The sequence below is a fragment of the Kockovaella imperatae genome, assembly GCF_002102565.1.
Source record: "Kockovaella imperatae strain NRRL Y-17943 chromosome Unknown BD324scaffold_9, whole genome shotgun sequence".
Taxonomy (NCBI): domain Eukaryota; kingdom Fungi; phylum Basidiomycota; class Tremellomycetes; order Tremellales; family Cuniculitremaceae; genus Kockovaella; species Kockovaella imperatae.
Window position 1 is genome coordinate 554,172 of NW_019028949.1, and position 18,366 is coordinate 572,537.

The 18,366-nt window shown below is 51.6% G+C and overlaps 9 protein-coding genes across 9 annotated transcripts; 5 read left to right on the forward strand and 4 right to left on the reverse strand.

The window, feature by feature from the left end:
- The first annotated feature begins 181 nt into the window (after window positions 1-181).
- BD324DRAFT_630088 (hypothetical protein) lies at window positions 182-1,309 on the forward strand. The gene is made up of 5 exons (XM_022016294.1): window positions 182-638; window positions 694-790; window positions 841-951; window positions 1,010-1,062; window positions 1,115-1,309. Exons 1-5 carry the CDS (start codon window positions 380-382, stop codon window positions 1,192-1,194), a joined length of 600 nt encoding a protein of 199 aa, XP_021870211.1. The 5' UTR covers window positions 182-379; the 3' UTR covers window positions 1,195-1,309.
- Window positions 1,310-1,370: 61 nt separating this feature from the next.
- On the forward strand, window positions 1,371-2,149 carry BD324DRAFT_630091 (putative dUTP diphosphatase; the record flags this gene model as incomplete). Its single annotated transcript, XM_022016295.1, has 5 exons — window positions 1,371-1,410; window positions 1,463-1,679; window positions 1,735-1,836; window positions 1,885-1,955; window positions 2,005-2,149. Exons 1-5 carry the CDS (start codon window positions 1,396-1,398, stop codon window positions 2,146-2,148), a joined length of 549 nt encoding a protein of 182 aa, XP_021870212.1. The 5' UTR covers window positions 1,371-1,395.
- A 3-nt stretch (window positions 2,150-2,152) lies between these two features.
- On the reverse strand, window positions 2,153-4,734 carry BD324DRAFT_592258 (DNA polymerase alpha subunit B N-terminal-domain-containing protein). Its single transcript, XM_022013814.1, has 8 exons — window positions 4,569-4,734; window positions 4,270-4,528; window positions 3,929-4,231; window positions 3,332-3,881; window positions 3,100-3,294; window positions 2,822-3,046; window positions 2,446-2,778; window positions 2,153-2,394 (listed from the first exon to the last, which is right to left on the reverse strand). Exons 1-8 carry the CDS (start codon window positions 4,654-4,656, stop codon window positions 2,197-2,199), a joined length of 2,151 nt encoding a protein of 716 aa, XP_021870213.1. The 5' UTR covers window positions 4,657-4,734; the 3' UTR covers window positions 2,153-2,196.
- A 470-nt stretch (window positions 4,735-5,204) lies between these two features.
- Window positions 5,205-6,363, forward strand: BD324DRAFT_522658 (hypothetical protein). Its single transcript, XM_022012991.1, has one exon. The coding sequence runs from the start codon at window positions 5,563-5,565 to the stop codon at window positions 6,274-6,276; it is 714 nt and encodes a 237-aa protein (XP_021870214.1). The 5' UTR covers window positions 5,205-5,562; the 3' UTR covers window positions 6,277-6,363.
- Window positions 6,330-9,449, forward strand: BD324DRAFT_592261 (COG4 transport protein-domain-containing protein). The gene is made up of 11 exons (XM_022013815.1): window positions 6,330-6,922; window positions 6,961-7,086; window positions 7,133-7,364; window positions 7,408-7,613; window positions 7,653-7,979; window positions 8,029-8,223; window positions 8,277-8,561; window positions 8,613-8,777; window positions 8,825-9,004; window positions 9,047-9,148; window positions 9,188-9,449. The coding sequence occupies exons 1-11, from the start codon at window positions 6,473-6,475 to the stop codon at window positions 9,413-9,415; spliced, it is 2,496 nt and encodes an 831-aa protein (XP_021870215.1). The 5' UTR covers window positions 6,330-6,472; the 3' UTR covers window positions 9,416-9,449.
- On the reverse strand, window positions 9,450-11,335 carry BD324DRAFT_630100 (hypothetical protein). Its single transcript, XM_022016296.1, has 6 exons — window positions 11,177-11,335; window positions 10,952-11,128; window positions 10,642-10,880; window positions 10,498-10,593; window positions 10,276-10,447; window positions 9,450-10,225 (listed from the first exon to the last, which is right to left on the reverse strand). The coding sequence occupies exons 1-6, from the start codon at window positions 11,268-11,270 to the stop codon at window positions 9,474-9,476; spliced, it is 1,530 nt and encodes a 509-aa protein (XP_021870216.1). The 5' UTR covers window positions 11,271-11,335; the 3' UTR covers window positions 9,450-9,473.
- BD324DRAFT_630103 (endopeptidase) lies at window positions 11,336-13,696 on the reverse strand. Its single transcript, XM_022016297.1, has 13 exons — window positions 13,381-13,696; window positions 13,028-13,207; window positions 12,834-12,932; window positions 12,677-12,785; window positions 12,523-12,628; window positions 12,402-12,484; window positions 12,268-12,353; window positions 12,014-12,220; window positions 11,821-11,975; window positions 11,698-11,773; window positions 11,601-11,650; window positions 11,513-11,555; window positions 11,336-11,465 (listed from the first exon to the last, which is right to left on the reverse strand). The coding sequence occupies exons 1-13, from the start codon at window positions 13,615-13,617 to the stop codon at window positions 11,454-11,456; spliced, it is 1,443 nt and encodes a 480-aa protein (XP_021870217.1). The 5' UTR covers window positions 13,618-13,696; the 3' UTR covers window positions 11,336-11,453.
- Window positions 13,697-15,496, forward strand: BD324DRAFT_630107 (hypothetical protein). The gene is made up of 6 exons (XM_022016298.1): window positions 13,697-13,970; window positions 14,023-14,078; window positions 14,134-14,198; window positions 14,250-14,311; window positions 14,371-14,656; window positions 14,713-15,496. Exons 1-6 carry the CDS (start codon window positions 13,884-13,886, stop codon window positions 15,483-15,485), a joined length of 1,329 nt encoding a protein of 442 aa, XP_021870218.1. The 5' UTR covers window positions 13,697-13,883; the 3' UTR covers window positions 15,486-15,496.
- Window positions 15,497-15,675: 179 nt separating this feature from the next.
- Window positions 15,676-18,278, reverse strand: BD324DRAFT_581403 (putative cytoplasmic chaperone; the record flags this gene model as incomplete). The annotated part of the gene is made up of 10 exons (XM_022013500.1): window positions 15,676-15,852; window positions 15,901-16,046; window positions 16,094-16,275; window positions 16,325-16,782; window positions 16,833-16,933; window positions 16,984-17,216; window positions 17,266-17,474; window positions 17,524-17,762; window positions 17,816-18,140; window positions 18,246-18,278. The coding sequence occupies 10 exons, from the start codon at window positions 18,276-18,278 to the stop codon at window positions 15,676-15,678; spliced, it is 2,103 nt and encodes a 700-aa protein (XP_021870219.1).
- Between the last annotated feature and the right edge of the window lie 88 nt (window positions 18,279-18,366).

Below are 18,366 nucleotides of genomic sequence, written 5' to 3' on the forward strand. Positions count from 1 at the left end.
GGCCGATACAGTACAGGAAATGTCTTGGCATATGGATTTTTGAGAGTGGCTATAGTAAGGGACGTTCAGTTAGCCTTCACAGTCAGCATAACTGGCTTCATGCATGACGATGTTCGGCAAGGTCGAATGAGACCGCATGGTGCATGTATTCGCGCTTCTCGATACACGATTCCGCTTAGGGCTTATACGTGATTCGGGCTCACATCTAGGGGATCGGTGAGGTCTTCATTAGGTTATGACAGGAGGGAGTTCGAGCAGACTCGAACATGGAACTGGATCTCCGGTATGCTCCACCTGAACACGCACGGCTCCCAGGTCGGGTATTCGAGTTTCCAAAAGCATTGCTCCACTGACAGTACCCACAGGAAAAACATATATAATGATCGACTTTCAGTCTCAAATATCTCAACATAACGCAAATCCCTCCCTCACAAATCACCTTGAAACCTCTCAGCATCTGATCAGCATCACAAAAACCTCATCAGACATGTTTTCTATCGTATCCGCTTTCACTGCCCTCGCCATCGTTAGCAGGGCGATCGCCTACATCAATACCGGAGTTCACTGTGGTACCACTGCCGATGCCACTCTCTCCGATTGCGAGGCCTTGGTCAATGACCAGTCCATCTGGGATGCAGGTTGGTCTCATCTCTGATACTGTACACACACCGGGCAACAGTTGACATTTCGCAGCTTTCAACACAGGCAATATTTGCCATTACAGCAACGTCATTGAGAACGGTGGCATCCCTGCAGAGGCCTATAACGTCGCCTGTCACGGCAACTGCTGGTGAGACCTGTGCCTCTATATCCAAGGAGACGCCTACTGACTGATTCTAGCGTCTATGTAGCTGGGTATGCCGCCAATCAAATTGATAAGTATTTCACCCAAGAGCAAGCTCAAGGCCTCCTCGGATGTGGAGACACCGCCAACAACAAGATTAATGCACTGTGAGTGATGCCTCAGCATCAATATGATCTCTCGTGCTCGTGCTCACTCTCACTGCAGCCAAACATTCGATGATCACGGTGTCTGCATCAGCAGCGGTGACGGATGCGGAGGTCAGTGAGGAGTCCAAAATATGCCCTGCCAAATGCTGATGCTTCTCTCCAGATTGCTTCGATGACTCTGACTTTACCAAGCGATGGATTCCCAAACGTCGAGCTGTAGAATTTGGTCGAGACAAGTTCTAGATCAGCTCAGCTTCTAAAGCCAAAGAGCTGTTACTCGATCACGCTGAGATTGCTTCTTAAGTATTCCCTGACTATGTAGCGATATGCAATAAAGATACAATGAAGGATTCCGAACATTTTTTTATTGCTTGACGCGCCAGACGCGTCTATTTCTTCTTTTTTTTTGGATCCTGACCTGACAAGTGCATACGACAGTTCATCATGTCTGATGCAAGCGTGAGCACTTGAACAATCATTCTGTGCTATGTAGCTGACGTCTGATCCTTAGCAGCCCTCTGTCGACTATGCAGTCGATCTCCTCATTCAGCTTCGCTCGCCTGAAGCCAAGATGCCAACCGCAGGATCAGATCTAGCAGCAGGTATCGATCTCTACGCAGCGGAGAGCAAAGTCGTCCCGGCTCGTGGAAAAGCTTTGATAGATCTGGGAATGAGTCTGGCCATCCCTCCAGGTCACTATGGCAGAGTCGCGCCGAGATCAGGCCTTGGTAAATCATCTATGCCGATCCATCATCGGCTTACAGCTGATACATCCTCGAACAGCCTCGAAGCACAGCATACAGACCGGCGCAGGGGTCATTGACGCGGATTACCGAGGACCATTGATGGTCCTGCTGTTCAATCACTCTGATGAGGACTTTCAAGGTATATCATGATGCGGATCAAGTCCCGAGCTCACCTGCCTTTTCTCAGTCAACCCCGGCGATCGCATCGCACAGTTGATTCTCGAAAGAATTTCCGTTCCGCGCTTGCGTCAGGTTGAGGTTCGTCTTGTGGACTGCATGCTACGCTCATGCTGATGTTGAATTTCAGAGCCTAGAGGAGACAGCTAGAGGATCCGGTGGATTTGGCTCAACGGGTGGATTCGGTCCCGCAGCCAAAAAGCAAAAGCTCGAGAATGGAGAAGGGGCGGTACTTCCAGAGCCGACAGAAGCAATCATCGAGGGAACCAGCTAGATTTCACCAAAGATCCTCATGCATGCATGTGAGACTATTGAAGATGATTCATATCCGCCAAATCTCCGACCTGGCCCTTTCGTACACTTCGTGGTCTCTGTAATCTCCGTCCGCCTCCCCATCGACTTCCATTGTTGACTCGAGCTTCTTACGGTCTATAGGGTGCACTATCACCTTGGCGAAAGTGCCAGCAGCGTGTGATCGGCACAAGAAAGACGGGTTGATCACGAGTGTCGAGTCAATGACCTATCCACGTCCGTCAGCAGACAAGACTTTTATCTTTTCAACGGGACTCGCCTTGGAGAAGTGCTTCAGCCGACTGGGCATGATCATCATGTCTGGGGCTGGTCCATCCATTCTCAGTAGGGACTGATGCGTGACGTCCAGATTGACCTCGGACGCGTGGGCCTCTGGAGGCGGGAATATCGGGTAGAATGTGCGTTGAGACAGTACGTGACGGACAAGATTCGCCATGCCGTCTTTGGATTCCGGTTCGCCAGAGGGCTCAGCCTCTTCAGCACGAGTGAAAGTCTCTTCTTTCCTTAGGTGGAACAGAGTGTCCACTGAAGAAACGGCAATGATCACTTCATTGACCGAGAATGTACAGGGGTTCGGCAAACATTTGATTCGCTTGCAAGAGTCAGCCTTCACATCGACCGCGTGGCGTTCCCACCTTTGGTAGCCCTAGAATCTCCTTTTCTAACATGGCCTGTGGGAACGCTACATGTCGACTGACCATGTCTCTGACGCTTGGGACGAGCAGTATGACAGTGCCTGGCGAAGCGTCGACAAGACGAGAGAGTTGGGAGGTGACGCGATCTTTGAATAACTCGGTAGGAGTCTGCGTCACACGCCCGCTCTCAATCATAGGGTGCTGGGAGTCAACGAATGGTCCAAGCTAGAGGCCCAGAAATCATTGGTACCGTTTTATGAATGGGACGCGCGACTCACGAGGATCACAACGTCTGGCCTTTCCTTGACGGCCACATCGATCAAGGCTCGCAGAGGGGCGTACGATAAGTCGTCATCGAGCGTATACGGCCCAACGGCTATCGTCATAGAAACCGGCTCGCCACCAAGCTTGTCGCCGTATTGCGTCTCTAGAAGCTCATCTGCTGGTGTCTGAGCAAAGGGGCTGGGAGGTGCCTAGACCATGAGCATCTCTCCTATCAAGAGTACTAACCATCAGGACTTCTTCAACCACAAATGCTCCACCTCCTCCGTTGCGACCCTTGACGCATACGAGACAACCTGGAAAGACGCCGAAGCCCTTGACACCTGGTGCTCCTCCTCGCACTTTCAATTCCCCAGTGCCCGCAAATCTCAGGGGGACTCGCTTGCCAGCTCCGAGCAATCTCGAGCTTTCGAGATACAACGAGCCAACATTGACTTTGGCATTGTCTGTAGGGGGCGAAAGTATCCTACCGACGGTGTAAATTGACTCCTCAGAAACGAAATGCGGATCTCCAAGCTCTGTGATCCCATACGCGTCTTTGATGATCTCAGCAAACTCGTCAATGACATCGTCTAACGATTCCGAGCGTTGAGAAATCTTTTCAAACATGTATCGATATCCCCAGCGCTTAGGATCTGCATTGGTCGTCAGGGTGACGCGGGGCTTAGACGATGTCGGAACGCCAGAAGTCACTGTGTCCAGATGCGGGTTTAAAGTCTCAACGAGCGATAACGGCTGAGAACGTTGATTGAAAGGTTGTGGGGGTTTGGGAGTGAGGCTGAGACGTGATCAGATCAAGCACCTCTGTTTTCAAATGTGACCCACGCCGAGGGGGATTCTGCAACACTGATAGGACTAGATGGCGCCGAGAGGTTCTCCTTGCCATTGGGAGTCAGATGTCCATTGGAGATTGGGGCAGACAACTTGGACGGGCCTGGTCGGTAGCTACTGGCCGCAGCCGGCAGTGGAGAGGTTTTTGATGGTGTGGAGAATGCGTTGGATGACGGAGACGTCGCGAAGGCCGAAGGCGAAGGTAAGTTGGCGTTGTTAGAAGTGTTCGATAATCTAGCCACGGGGTTAGTTGGTCTCGCCTTTGGTGTTTTAGACGGCGTTGATAGACCATCCAAGCTACAAATTAGCAACTTCCACTGCCAGCTAGGACCTACAATCCATTAAGATCTGATATGGCTCCCTTGCCCTTCCTCATGCCGAGCTGCGTCTTTCCAGCATCAGGTGTGGAAGCCGAGGCGACGACAGCCTTGGCCTGATGTTCTCTTTGAATCTCCTTTCTAAGCTCTCTCGCGGTGTCCAATGTGAGCGTGGACAGCTTCGCTCTAAGACCAGATGGTCGAGATAGAAGGAACGCTTCGTATTTGTAGAATAGAGTCGAAGCGTCGATGTTGTACAATCGCAATATTGACAGGCCTATGTGATATCAGAAAGGATCAGCGTGTCGCCAGCTTACATTCAGCCATGACATCGGGATGATCAGACACAGCACCACGGAAAAGATCACTCAGCTCCTGACGAGCCTGGTCTTCCGTCGTCGCCATGTTGTAAATACGACTCGAGTGCAAACTTTCCCAAGTCCGTACACTAATAAGCTGATCAGCTTTCAGATACAAGGAATCTGAACAATGTCCACGAATGAAAGTCGCGTCGAGCACGCGCGCCAAACTGGGATCGTGGCTGCCACCGTGGGAAAAGCGTCGTGGCACATAGCATACAGGACTTCGAGGCATCTATCTGATTGAAAGCCCAGACGTCTTCCTCCTTGGCTCAGGCATCCTGTCGGGGAGGACCAACCTCTTGGAATCGTCTTTTATCCATGGATTCTCAGAAATCCTCTGAAAATACTTGAATGCCTGGCCGTACTTATCCCTACACGTTTTATTCATGGATTTCGAGGAGCCTTGCCCAAGAGGGGAAGCAAGGGTGATACTGGGGTCAAGGTGTTCCCTCTACATCCTTGACGCGCCGATCAAGAGTTGCCATCCTGCCGGCCATCTCGCCACCAAGTCAATATGACTGCATGCCTAACTTTCCCAGGACTTACCCCGTCGCTCCATTCATAGACACCATCATGGGCTCGACTCATGGATCCCAGGGTGTCAGCGGGAGTCAGCGACTTCGCCCCAACGATCTACCTCGGCTCCACAGATGAAGAGCCACATCCGGACCTCCGAGGCAGGCAGGTCTGGAATTTTGAGGGATCAGTTGACATTCAGGATTTGTGAAGGCGACTAGTAGAGCCGTATTGAGATAGTACTCGGTTGGAAGGCCGAGCAAATCCTTTGGGAGGTCGAGACCGGTTTGAGACCGGTCGAAACGCAATTCACGAACGGTGATCATCCTTTGTCCGAGTGATTTCAGGGGTACAGTGACCCGACTTCGTATTCAGAGCCTCTTCGTGCCAAGCGCAGGAATGACAATCATATATCCTTCACAGCTCCATCGCAATGCCTGACGATCAATACGAGTTGCTCCATGGAGATCCGTCCAGTAGGACCAGTAGTGACTCACGTGTCGACGAGGCCAGCGAGGACACCGAGGGTACCGAGTCCTCCAATGGCGATGACAGACTAGTAATGGAGGGCGACTATTTGCCAGCCCAAGAGAGTTGCACGAGGTCACTCGCCCGAGGCGTCAGGATGACCTTCAAGTCCACCGCCGGGTCCATCATGAATGGATTATCGCGGACCTCTGCTGCACTCGGGAGCTGTGCTGACGGGACCTGCAACGGTGTCTGGTCCTGCTTCGTCCCTATACGAACGTATCACACAATTTCGGCCAGAAATTATTGGGCAGGAGGTCTTATCCAGTCAGCAGAAACAATTGCGACATGTCCCATCATGAAGTGGGACGGTCGCCCTTATGTGGATGTGACTGTGAATGGTGCGTCTTGTCTGCTGAAGTCCACCGTAATGTGCCCATTCGTCTGCGCTGGCTTGATCTTACTGTGGCCCGGGCAATCGCAAGAGGACTGCCAGGATTGCTTCTGCGATTGCTGCCCTGATGCATTAGAAGAAGGAAAGAGCAAGTATCCGCCAACAAGGGCCAATGACACTCAGACTGTAGTCCGAGAACCCCCCGCTCCAAGGGATGAAGTCATGCAGACGTCCGGACAGTCTGCATTAGGAGACACTGAGGGCATCACCTCCGCTCCGACCTGAGGGTCTGCCAGGATCAGGGCCACAGTCGCTCGGAAGGAGATGATGGTAAAATACACCTTTGCAGAGATGATGGGATGTATCGGTTTCTCCAAATTCCATTTGCCAGAATTCCTCTTTCGCTTTCCCGATTATCTCCCACTGCCTTGACACTGCTGTTGCATTCGAAGGGGAGGTCGGTCGGTCCGGAGTACGGACCATGACTGCACTCTCCTCTTCTATCCCTACTCCCCTCCCGACTCGCCCGGTCTCACCTACGACCCTCGACCCAAGGAGTATCACCTCACCGGACCAAATAGCAGCACAATTGGCCCTGCTATCCAAGCGGGAGGCCGATCTGACTTTGGCTCTCAACACGCTAATATCTGATAGGTCAGCTATCGATGGGACGATCTCGCAACTGCAGCGCTTGGGCTTGAGAGTACGGGACCTGAGTGTCGAGGTTGACGGACCCAGCGAAGCCCGCGGCTTGGGATTGGAGAACGCGACAAGCAATGGGTATGGTGACGACGAGTCAGGGCTTGTGGAGAGGGTACGGAGGGTCTGGGAGACAAGCGAGCGCGTAGGAGGCAAAGTCAGAAGGCTGGACGAGGAAGTGGGTAGAGTCAGGGAGGCGACAGATGTGGTCACGGAGGTTTTGGAACTCAAAGTGAGCACGCCAAAGCGAGCCCAGTCTGACCAGCTTAGAATGCCTTGCAAACGCTTGCTTCCGCTATGAGCCAGCAGGATTGGGAGTCTGCCTCGAGAGCTTGCAAAAGAGCTATGGACATACGGTCTGAGGTCATAAACGGTGGATATGCAGGCGCTGTAGTGGTATGTTGAGGCACAGGGAGATCGCAGTGTTGAATGTTTCTTCCAGCCCACACCTCAACAGCCTCTCCCGCCTGCTCAATTCCTCGAAGAGTCGCGAGCGACTTTACTGCAGACCTTCAGAAGCGAGTTTGACGCCGCTGCTGTTCGCAAGGATGAGCAAGGCGTGTCTCGATACTTCAGATTATGGCCGGGGATCGGGGCAGAGAAGGAAGGACTGGAGGCGTACGGAGATTTTGTTGTCGGCTTAGTCAAGGCAAGGTCTTCAAACCCTGGCAAAGGTAAAGTCTAGCTCTCAATTACCCATTTGCTGACCTGCGTCAGCCTCAAACCCTCTATACTATCTCACTTCTCTCACATCCCTGCTCGAATCCATCGCCCATATTATTGACCAGCATCAACCTGTCGTTGACAAGTACTACGGTCAAGGTCATATGCGGACAGTCGTTGGTCGACTGGTAGCAGAAAGTGATCGAGTCATCAGGAACCTAGTGGAGGGCTGGGAAGAAGAACGGAGAGTCGGGAGACTGGTTCGTACTCCTCACCAGTATGCTCTGACTCCCTCTCAGATTTCCGAGACAAAGCAGTCTCGATTTAGCCTCCTGCAATCTCCACAGTTGTGTCCGCCTCTTTTTGCGTCCTTACACACCTCCACCAATCAGCTGTCGCTGTCCTCTCTTGCCACGACCAATCTCACTTCCGCCTCCAATCTTCTTCAATCATACGCTCCTGGAGCAAAGAAGCCCGCTCCATCAGGCGGCAGCGGGACCCCTGTCGGTCTCGATGATGAGCACTCGGGTCCGGACCCAAGGGATGTTGACAAGGTCTTGGGCGAATTAGTGGCTCTGGGTGGCCGGTGGGCTCTATTCAAGCGATTTGTCAATGGTCGCATCGTTGTGAGTAGAAATTCTGTGACGCAGGATGGCCTGATTTACGGGTTCGAAGGTGGATAGCGATGTTGGGATTGAAGAGGATTCTGCAAAGGATGCTGCTGCATCGAGTGAGAAACCGGAGACGGTGAACCAAAGCAGCGAGATGGCTGTGATCGAACAGTCTGGCAGTCAGCAAGCCATCGAAAATCTGCTCAGAGTCTACTACGAGCCTCTAGAGGTTTGGTATCTCCGCAGCAGTATCGAGAAAGTGAGCGCCAGTGGTGACTTTAGCTTCTAGATGGTAAGACCTGACGAAAGTAGGCTCACCGCCTTGAGACGCCGGAAGCATCGGCTCGGCCTTGCGTGTCTTCCGTTCTGGATGACACGTTCTACCTGCTCAAGGTGGTATTGAACAGGCTCTTGTCATGCGGATCCCTTTCGACCTTGCATTCCATGCGAGACAAGATCGCGACGGTCATCGAACATGACTATGCGTATATCATCAGACATAAGATGGAAGCTGTTTATGCTGGAGCGGCCTCAAGCATCCAGGAACGAGGAGCAGAAAAGGACAAGCGGGACAAGGATCAGCGACTGGCTTTCGTAGTGAGTATATTACTTACCGGCACAGAGCACAGTCTCATCTGACACATCCAGATCTATTTGAACGATTTTGACGTCTCTGCCGATTACACAGAGAGGTTATTGGAGGAGACGCTCCACAGCTTGCCTCAAGTCTTCCTGGACAGCGAGATTGCCCTGGTCAAGGAGGAGCTGGGCCTTCTAGGAAGTCTGAGCAATCGCTTCAAGTCTCTATGCAGGGTGAGTATGACCAAAGCCCGGTATCTGGCAGACCTGACGTGCTCCAGACTGGCCTCGAGCAGCTATTCAATCAGCTCACAAGGCCTCGTCTGCGCGGCATCCTCGATGACTGTTATCGTGATGTTTCTTATCATCTTGACGAGGATGCATTTGCAGCTGCAGAGGAGGATCAGTTCGTGCGAAAGCGATTCACGAGGGCATGGGAAGGACTGATGGATGGGTATAAGGTGAGTTGGCAAAGTATACGCTCCCTGATCTCGTCTTACAAGGATTCATTCACGGACAACAATTACCAAGCTTTCTTCAATATGACAGTGGAAATATTGGTCCGTCCATGGGAGAAGATGATCCTTAGTATGCGGTTTACAGAGGTGGGCATCAAACGTGCTCTTCACGCTCACGTCCATCAGCTGGGTGGCATACGTTTTGAGCGAGATGTTCGAGCCATCATCAATTACCTTTCATCTCAGACTAATTTTGGAGGAGCCAGAGAAAAGTTTGTCAGATTACAGCAAATCGCCACGGTGCTCAACATGGACGCAGAGGAAGATCCAGAAGAGTTTTACTCAAACTCGGGCATCTCTTGGCGATTGAGCAAATCGGAGTACATCGGTGTCGTGGAGCAGAGGAAAGCATGATGAGCTAGAGATACATCTGCATGAAACGCGTAGCATCGTTTTATCCTAATCTCTAATCTTACGCTGTAATTCCCCAACGACGCGCCAGTGCCGTCCACCATTTCCCTTCGACCGTCGATCCTGGGTCTCCACCCCATATCGTCCACCTGCTCGTCCCGCACAGTTCCCTCAGCTCAGCTTCGGTCAATCCATCTCCACCGTCGCCCCGTCGAAGCTGTTTCAGTCGCCGGTAAAAGTGATAAGACTGGTGATGGAATTGTCTCAAAACCAATCGACCTCTTCTGATAGATTCTTCCTCCCCAACGTCAGTTGACAGACCGTCCCCCTCGGCGCCGTCATCATTGTAGTCACTTCCTTCCGCCGCTATGTTGCCTAGATTGGCAAGAGTCCCGATCTCGGGAGGCGATTCGTCATATTCTCCAAACAGTGGATCGTTCTCTTCTCCTGCTTCTAGTCTTATATCTCCGACACTGCCTCGTCCGACTGCGAACTCGCAGACGCCAACGCAAAGTCTCCAGACTTTCTCCAACAATTCGAATGCCACGAGCCAAAGGCCGCCGGATTTGCTCAATGTTTGACCGACAGTGACGTTTGAAGGAGATGACGAGAGGAGAAGGAGGGATCGATAGAGGGGAAGATCTGAGAAAGCGTACGTGACGAGTTTTGGATCAGACTGGACATTAGGCTGTGAGGCATAGACCGGTGCGGAGGGTCGAGAAGAAGTCGAAGATTCTGAATAGTGTGAAGCAGAGAGATCGATGTAGATGTCGTATGCGGAAGGATGTGATTTGTAGATTGCATCTGACGTGGCTGCAAGCCAGTCAGTCGGGAATCAACCAAGCGCTTTCGAAGACACATACTCGCTATCCAGCCGCCTTGCGTGCGCTTGACCTCGTCCAAGTCCATCAGACCTACGTTCCCAAGCCATTGCGAGATATCGGCGTCCGAAGCCGCCGAGGGAGCTAGAGACATGGCCCAGATACACCATGCGAACGCCCCAACGGGACCGAGGGGCGGTGGTGAGTAGAGAAGCTGGGTAAGGTCGGTGAATTGCGCAATCTGATCCGTCAGACTGAACTCACTATACGCCCACCATTGAGCGCGGTCTTGTACACTGTGACGATGGAGGGGCCGAGAGTCTCAAGGAGGACGGGAAGATAAGAGCTAGGATGATGTTTCTGCAGAAAAGTGATCAACGAGTAACCGGGTCTCCCATTTTTGCTCACACTAGAAGACGCTTTACCCTCTACAAAGCGCCGAACCTGCTCGGTACCAGGTAATGGACCAAACCTCTCTCCGGAGAACGACTCGAGGCGACTCGATTCCCAGGTAGTCCGTAACAACTCTTTCACAGAGGACTTATCGTCCGTATCGAATACAGATCCTGGCAACGCCTCCAATTGGTCATACAGATCCGAAAGCACATCTTGGACTTCGAAAAGAGCTTCAACAGACGATCGAGGAGCTACATAGAACGTCAATGTGATACTCGAGTCGTGATGCTGTGGATGGAATTCCGCTCGTCGACCAACTGACCCAGAACGATGCCAAGTGTCCCCATGGCTCTTCCTCTTCCCCCTCCATCCTGTCTCTCTCGACTTCGGAAGACCCCAACGCATGGCAGACCATGATGTGTGCATAGGATCAGGTCCGAAGTGAGCGTGTGAAGACCCGATGGCAAAGTCTTGTGCTCTATCCCTTCTTCCGGCAAGACTGGACATACTAGTCAGCTTTGAATCATTGGACCGAGGCGAGGCGTACCATTCGGACTGGCGGATTCGTAGAACGTAACAGATTGCCCTTTGATATCGTCAAAATGCGTCAGAAAGAGAGCGGTGATGGGAGGCAACGGCATCGTGGACAATGCGACTGCTATTCGCGCATCTACAAATAAAGAGTCCAGAGCATTTCATTCGATCAATCCGACAATATCTGCTTGCTCCGTGGCTCGGCAGATGCGCAATGGTTCTACATGATGCATATGACACAAATCCTCTCGTCGCGATGCGTTATGTATCTCAGATTCGGTAGTGAGCGATCATGCAAAGTACTAGGAAGCCCGGTCAGGCGTGACTCTGTCTCATGCAGTCTACTCACATGATGCTCCTTCGCTTTCCTCGCTTGAACTTCCAAGATACCGCTGAGCACAGGTCAGTTCTGAATGCAACGACAGCCATCGACATACCCTTGGAATTGCTCGTGGCCAATCTGCGTCAAATTTTGTCGCAGTGCAAGCTGAGTGGACCATCAGGAGTGTCCCAGCCGATCCCCGTTTTGCTTACCATTCCTGCCTCGACACACACAGCCTTGAGCTGAGCCCCGTTCATGTCCTCCGTAGATCTCGCCAATTCCTCAAAGCTGCAGATTTGTGAGCCATGAGGAGCGACAAAGGGCGTCTGACTCACTTGACATTCTGATGGTTCATCTTTCGACTGTGAATCTGCAGGATTCTCTCTCGCGCAGATTCGTTGGGCAATGGGAACTCAATCTTTCGGTCCAAACGACCTGAACGCAGGAGTGCAGGATCGAGGATGTCAATTCGGTTGGTGGCGGCAATGACCTGAGATTTAAGCAGAGATCCACGATGGCGCGACTCACCTTGATCCTGGCATCGCTCGAGAAACCGTCCAGCTGATTCAAGAGCTCCAACATTGTTCTCTGCACTTCACGATCTCCTGATTTTGAGCTATCGAAACGCTTGGTTCCAATAGCATCCAATTCGTCAATGAAGATGATAGCCGGCGCTTTCTGTTTCGCCAGCTCGAAAGCGTCTCGTACCAGCTTGGCTCCATCACCGATGTACATCTGAACAAGTGAGTATGGCAATTCGTTCAGGCGTTTGATTTGCTGACCTGAACGAGTGAAGGTCCCGCGAGTTTGAGATAACAAGCGTTTGTCTGGGCGGCACACGCTCTGGCAAGCAAAGTCTTTCCCGTTCCTGACGGATGAATCAGCTCAATGGACAGGATATGCTCTTAAGACCTACCAGGAGGCCCATACATTAGACATCCTTTAGGGGGCGTGATCCCCAAAGTCTTGAATTTCTCGGCTTGCTGCATTGGCAGGACGCTTTCGATGTCAGTTAAGATCGGACAGTGGAGCCTTACATCGCCTCGACCAACTCCTCAATCTGCTTGTCCAGTCCTCCAATGTCGGTGTACGTCTCAGTCGGCCGCTCATCTACTTCCATCGCTTTCACCCGGGCATCGTATTCTGTAAGGTCGGTTTAGCGTGACCTCAGAGGAAAATTGCACCACTGACCGGCTGGTAATTTGTCGAGAATCAGATAAGAATCCTTGTTCACTCCAATCAAGTCACTCGGACGCAGCTCTTCATGTGATACAAGACCGATGATGGGCAGGAACACGGTCTAACGCGTGTCAGACGTCGGTCATTCCCATCCCAAGTAAAAACTCACCTGACGGGTGGAGGTTTTTATGACTGCACATTTCGATTTCTTCGCATTCTGTTCGTTATGAGTTGCTCCTTCTTGAATTTCGCTGTCGACGTCCAAAATCTAAGCATACAAGTCAGTAGACGATTTGAGGGCCTCTTGCCATGTTATGAGGACGAAGCGGGTATTTTAGACTCCTGCGATGCTTTTGAACTCACTTCGACAACCTTTGATACCAAGTAAGGCAGGACTTTGTTCTGAGAGATCTTCTTCGTGTTGTCTGCGATCTTCTCCACCATTTGTTCTCTCTCATGAGACAGACGCAGGTTTTCCTGCCTCAACATCTTGACTTCCGAATCGATCATTCTGGTTTGTAATCTTATTTCCTGAGCATCAGACTGGACAAGGCGTCAGCCAGGCATCGCGGGGATAGTCATTCAAAATTGTTCTTCGGGACAAAGGCAATAGTTGTTGCCCTCATGTAACCGGTCCGATGAAAGACGTGAAAGGGTGGATAAGAGCAGAGCCATGAAACGAGTAGCGTAGAACGATGACGGATCCTTACACTCACCTCGAGCACACTCTCTGGTATATCGTCCAATGGATCTTCCTTGGGCTTTTCCTCAGCCATAGGTACGTCGCCACCCGCGACCTCCTCTCCGTTCGTCCCAAGATTGCTATTCAACCCATTACTCGATGACTCCCCGGACTCTGAGGACGACGAGCTTTGTTCGCTGGATTTCTCAGGATTTGAGGTCGGACCAGAGGGATTGGGAGGCTGCGGAGGGTCGGAAGAAGGGTCAGACATGGTCGTATAGCCTCGAAGATGAGTGATCAGAGGCGGCGATAGATTTAATCTTGGTAGAAAGGGAGATGAGCAACGGGTAGTTCGCTGATGCAAGCTGGTCGATGGCGTTCGCGCCGCGGCGAATATCAAAGTCACGTGATTCCGAAGGCGATCGACCGGTTGAAATGCTCATCTTTTGGACCGCGACAACTAGACGTATAGCAAGGGTCGGTGTCGAGGTGAAGCGCTGAAGGACTGGACTTAGATTCAGAGTAAAGAGACACGTTATGAGATTCTCAACTCGGAATGCTTTTTATTTCCGAGCCAGCAATTATCGAGTCATTCCTCTGTTCCTGTACCTCGACGAGAGGCATGTAAGTGATGTCACTGCGTAGGCTCGGACAGGCAGTAACAGGTATTTGCCAGGTCGACTGGATGTCCGATACGATCTTGCAGCTTGTCATACAGGAGCTCCAGCCGAAGTGAGCCCGCAGAGCGGTCCAATGATATCTTGCTGACGTGGTCAACGGGAAACAGGATGCCAGAGTTATTGCTGAATGGTAAATTCGAAAAGAAGCACAAGGTATACGTCGAGCGAGGAGGTGAGTTCAGGCTAGATCGCTCGCGATCATAGAATCTGACACTTTCTTTAGAGGGCTATCAATACTGCTATTTTCTCCGAACGACAACAAGGACCGAAGTGGTTCTCCTGAAAGTCAGCCCTGGATGGCGCATTGAAAAGAGACTACCAATTCTAACGACCTCCTCTCATAGCAAAAATCATACTCTCTCCGACCGCCTACTCCTCCTCCTCGCTCGACTCCATTGCGCGAAGCCTCCGCTCGCTCATCCAGAAAACGCAAGAATAGATCATCTCGTTCGAGATCAAGGTCCGTCTCCGTAGCGGGGACATCGACAGGCGACGAAGATGGCCCAGAGGGATCGGAAGAGGTCAAGGACGAGCCACCGTCTACACCGAGAGTCGGAGGACCTGCTGAAGACGAGAGCGAGGATGTCGATATCAAAGATTGGAAGCCTGATGTTGATGTTTCCTACAAAGGTAAAACTTCATGAGCCTTGGACGGGATAGATAGATGTGCTGAATGCGTCTTTTAGGTTTCGGCACGTCTTCCGTTCAGCTCGTCCTCATCATTGAACCATATCCTCCCCTCCCCGCATCTCAATATGCCCCTCCATCTTCTCGTCTCTCTACACGATCAGCATCCATTGCCACGTCTCGCTCTCGCTCCCGTCAAGTCGGGACGGGCTTACCTCGTAGTTCGAGATATTCCACCAGTTCATCCGTTCTTCCTGATGATCGATCCGAGGCCCTACCGCCAGTTGCAAATATGCGTAATCCTACTCGATCGATATCAGCCACACCCATTCCCAACTCCAGGCGGGGCGGTACAGCGTCGACTCCAGGTCTAGGTGGTCAAAGTGGTTCAACGCCCTTTGGCAGAAGTTCAGTAACACCTTTTGCTGGACGTGAAACGAGAGAATCGACAGGTCGCGGTATCATGGACCGAAGTGCAACACCACTGTTCATTCGTGCCGATACGGATTTTGATGAAGAAGATGAAGAGGCACATGAGGAGTATACAGCAGCACTGAAAGAAGGGAGACTACGCCTGCCTTCGGTTTCCAGACCAGCAGGTACGCCTGCACCGGATGGGCTGGACAATGGCAGTGGCAGACGAAGTGTCAGACGATCGTTAGACATTGACGACGATGAGGATGATGTCCCCGAGAGTCTTGATGCCATGTCACAGCGACTCGTTAGGAGCAGCGAGATTGAAGAACGTTTCACGCGAGTTCAGGGAGGATGGGAGGAGAGAGAAGAAGGCGAAGAAAGTGCAGTCATGGGCCGAGAAGAACCCGGAGACTAGGCAGTTGTTGTTTTATCGTAAACACAATGCATGATGAATCCTGATGATAAAAGAATAGTGCCAGACGTCTTTCGAGTCTCAGAACGCTACGAAAACGCTTCGACGCATAATCTTCACCCTTTTTGATTTAAAATGTACACACGCTCGTCTCCGCTGTCTCTAGAATACACTCGGGTTAAATGATGCGCGTCTAGTCGACTTCTTCCATGGATCCACCGGCCTCCTCGAGAGCAGGCATGTCCTCGTCCTTGCTGCTAGAAGCAGCAGGGGCAGCAATTTCGTCCTGGTCGATAGACAGACCCAAGGCGATCATTCGGTTGATTCGGTTGGCGAAGTCTTGCGGTTGAGCAAGGGTGAATCCAGAAGTCTATGCGGGAGTTAGCGTTGTAGCACTCTGACAGACAAGGCGACTCACCAAAAGAGCAGTCTCGTACAACAAGAAAGTCAAGTCCTTGACGGTCTTGTCGGTCTTGTCCTCGGCAATTCGAGTCTTAAGTACTTTGATGATAGGGTGGTGAGGGTTGAGCTCCATAGTCTTCTTGGAAGCCATGTATGAAGACACTGCTATATTCAGCGAAAGATCGAAGTTTGAGACACCGAAAACTCACTAGAGGAGTCACGCAGAGCCTGAGCCTTCATAATTCGCTCCATGTTGGATGACCATCCGAACTGGCCAGTAACGAGGACACAAGGAGATTCGGTGATTCGGTTGGAGACAACAACCTTCTCAACCTTGTCACCAAGGTTCTCCTTGACGGCAGTGCAGAGCTCGGCGAACTCCTTCTCGTCCCTGGTTGTGTCGTCAGCTGATTTCCGTTATTTTGGATCGCATGACTCACTTCTCCCGCTCCTCCTTCTCCTCTGGAGTCTCTTCGAGCTCCAGACCCTCCTTGGAGACACAGACAAGCTTCTTGCCGTCGAATTCTCGGAGCTGGGTGACGGCGTATTCGTCAATGGGGTCGACCAGGAGCAAAACTTCAAAGTTCTTCTTCTTCAAAGCCTCGAGGAATGGAGAGTCCTTGACGGCTTCGAGCGATTCACCAGTGAGGTAGTAGATGCTCTTCTGGACCTCAGGCATACGAGTGATGTAGTCCTTGAACGAGGTCATCTCGTCAACAGACTTGGTGGAGTGGAATCGGAGGAATTCGGCGAGCTTGGATCGGTTGGTGGAATCCTCGTGGATTCCGAGTTTGAGGTTCTTGGCAAAAGCGGAGTAGAATTTGTCAAAGTTCTCCTTGTCCTCGGCAATCTCGCTAATGAGCTCAAGGGTCTTCTTGACAAGGTTCTTTCGGATGACCTGGGGGCGATGTCAGCGCGAATTGCAAGGAGATATTGGCTGGCACCCACCTTCAGAATCTTGTTCTGTTGAAGGGTCTCTCGGGAGATGTTAAGAGGCAGATCCTCAGAGTCGACAACACCGACGACGAAGTTGAGGTATTCGGGCATGACTGGAGAATGATTATTAGCATGCTGACCTACGAAAATCTGCTTGACTCACGCTCCTCATTGTCCTCGCTGATGAAGACTCGTCGAACGTAAAGCTTGATGTTGTGCCTCTTTTTCTTGGTCTCGAACAAGTCGAAAGGCGCACGCTTAGGGATGAAGAGCATGGCCTTGAACTCGAGCTGACCCTCGACTGAGAAGTGCTTAACGGCAAGGTGCTCCTCCCAGTCGTTGCTGATAGACTTGTAGAAGGAAGCGTACTCCTCCTGGTTGACATCGGCGGGGTTTCTGTGGTGGTGAGTTAGCGGTTTTCCTCATCTCAATCGCGGCAGCTCACCTGGTCCAAATAGGCTTCTGCTTGTTGAGCTCCTCGTTCTCAGTGGTAGTCTCCTTGACCTTCTTTGTCTTCTTGGTCTTTTTGGAAGAGTCCTCGTCCTCGACTTCCTCAATTTTGCTGTCTCCCTCCTTGACTTCCTCCTCCTCCTCAACCTCCTTCTCGGTCTCCTTGGTGACGACGAGTTGGATGGGGTACGAGATGAACTCGGACTGGGCAAAGTCAGCGGCAAGCTCGATGCTGACCCAGCTGGTAACTCACGTGCTTCTTGACAATATCCCTGATTCGCTTCTCCTCAAGGTACTCCTTCAAGTCGTCCTTGATGAAGAGCTTCATCGAGGTTCCTCGTCCAAGTCTAGGTCCATCAACATCCTCAGTAATGGTGAAGGTACCTCCGGCGGCAGACTCCCAGATGTATTGCTCGTCGTCATTGTGCTTGGTAGTAACTTGGACCTTCTCGGCAACAAGGTAGGAGGAGTAGAAACCGACACCAAATTGACCTAAAGGAGGGGGTAAGCAAGATTTCCAAGATCGGGGGAGGGCGCCAGCTCACCAATCATAGAAATGTCAGCTCCAGAGGAGAGGGCCTCCATGAAGGCCTTGGTACCAGACTTGGCGATGGTACCGAGGTTGTTGACCAAATCAGCCTTGGTCATACCGATACCGGTATCCCTAATGGTCAAAGTTCCCTCCTCCTTGTTGGGAATGATTCGGATGTAGAGATCCTTCTCAGACTCAAGCTGAGATGGGTCGGTGAGGGCGGCATATCTGATCTTGTCTAGCGCATCAGACGAGTTGGAGATGATTTCTCGAAGGAAAATTTCCTTGTTCGAGTAAAAGGTGTTGATGATGAGGTCGAGAAGTTGGGAGATTTCGGCCTGGCGGAGGTAGTTAGTCATAGAGTACACAGACCAACGTGAACTGGGGCGACAGCGGGAGCATCCCGCCATTGGAATTCTATGTTGGCGAATCTGTCCACTCACCTGGAAGCCAAAGGTCTCAGTCTGTCCGCTCATGTTGAAACGGTCGTGAGATGCAAGTGTTCAAAGGATCTATGGGACAATGCGTGGTCAGCTCGATGACAAAACAGTCACGACACAACGA

Coding starts and splice junctions, on each gene's coding strand:
- BD324DRAFT_592261 (XM_022013815.1), top strand. CDS start 6,473: ATGACTGCACTCTCCTCTTCTATCCCTACTCCCCTCCCGACTCGCCCG. Junction 7,614..7,652: donor AACGGAGAGTCGGGAGACTG/GTTCGTACTCCT, acceptor ACTCCCTCTCAG/ATTTCCGAGACAAAGCAGTC. Junction 8,562..8,612: donor ATCAGCGACTGGCTTTCGTA/GTGAGTATATTA, acceptor TGACACATCCAG/ATCTATTTGAACGATTTTGA.
- BD324DRAFT_630107 (XM_022016298.1), top strand. CDS start 13,884: ATGAGATTCTCAACTCGGAATGCTTTTTATTTCCGAGCCAGCAATTAT. Junction 14,079..14,133: donor ATACAGGAGCTCCAGCCGAA/GTGAGCCCGCAG, acceptor AACGGGAAACAG/GATGCCAGAGTTATTGCTGA. Junction 14,199..14,249: donor GGTATACGTCGAGCGAGGAG/GTGAGTTCAGGC, acceptor CACTTTCTTTAG/AGGGCTATCAATACTGCTAT.
- BD324DRAFT_522658 (XM_022012991.1), top strand. CDS start 5,563: ATGCCTGACGATCAATACGAGTTGCTCCATGGAGATCCGTCCAGTAGG.
- BD324DRAFT_630100 (XM_022016296.1), bottom strand. CDS start 11,270: ATGCCGTTGCCTCCCATCACCGCTCTCTTTCTGACGCATTTTGACGAT. Junction 10,594..10,641: donor AGGGTAAAGCGTCTTCTAGT/GTGAGCAAAAAT, acceptor ACTTTTCTGCAG/AAACATCATCCTAGCTCTTA. Junction 10,448..10,497: donor CGCTCAATGGTGGGCGTATA/GTGAGTTCAGTC, acceptor GACCTTACCCAG/CTTCTCTACTCACCACCGCC.
- BD324DRAFT_592258 (XM_022013814.1), bottom strand. CDS start 4,656: ATGGCGACGACGGAAGACCAGGCTCGTCAGGAGCTGAGTGATCTTTTC. Junction 3,047..3,099: donor GGCCAGACGTTGTGATCCTC/GTGAGTCGCGCG, acceptor CTGGGCCTCTAG/CTTGGACCATTCGTTGACTC. Junction 2,395..2,445: donor GGCTGAAGCACTTCTCCAAG/GCGAGTCCCGTT, acceptor GGACGTGGATAG/GTCATTGACTCGACACTCGT.
- BD324DRAFT_630103 (XM_022016297.1), bottom strand. CDS start 13,617: ATGTCTGACCCTTCTTCCGACCCTCCGCAGCCTCCCAATCCCTCTGGT. Junction 13,208..13,380: donor TACCAGAGAGTGTGCTCGAG/GTGAGTGTAAGG, acceptor CGCCTTGTCCAG/TCTGATGCTCAGGAAATAAG. Junction 11,556..11,600: donor GGCCACGAGCAATTCCAAGG/GTATGTCGATGG, acceptor ACCTGTGCTCAG/CGGTATCTTGGAAGTTCAAG.
- BD324DRAFT_630088 (XM_022016294.1), top strand. CDS start 380: ATGATCGACTTTCAGTCTCAAATATCTCAACATAACGCAAATCCCTCC. Junction 639..693: donor CCAGTCCATCTGGGATGCAG/GTTGGTCTCATC, acceptor GACATTTCGCAG/CTTTCAACACAGGCAATATT. Junction 1,063..1,114: donor CAGCGGTGACGGATGCGGAG/GTCAGTGAGGAG, acceptor GCTTCTCTCCAG/ATTGCTTCGATGACTCTGAC.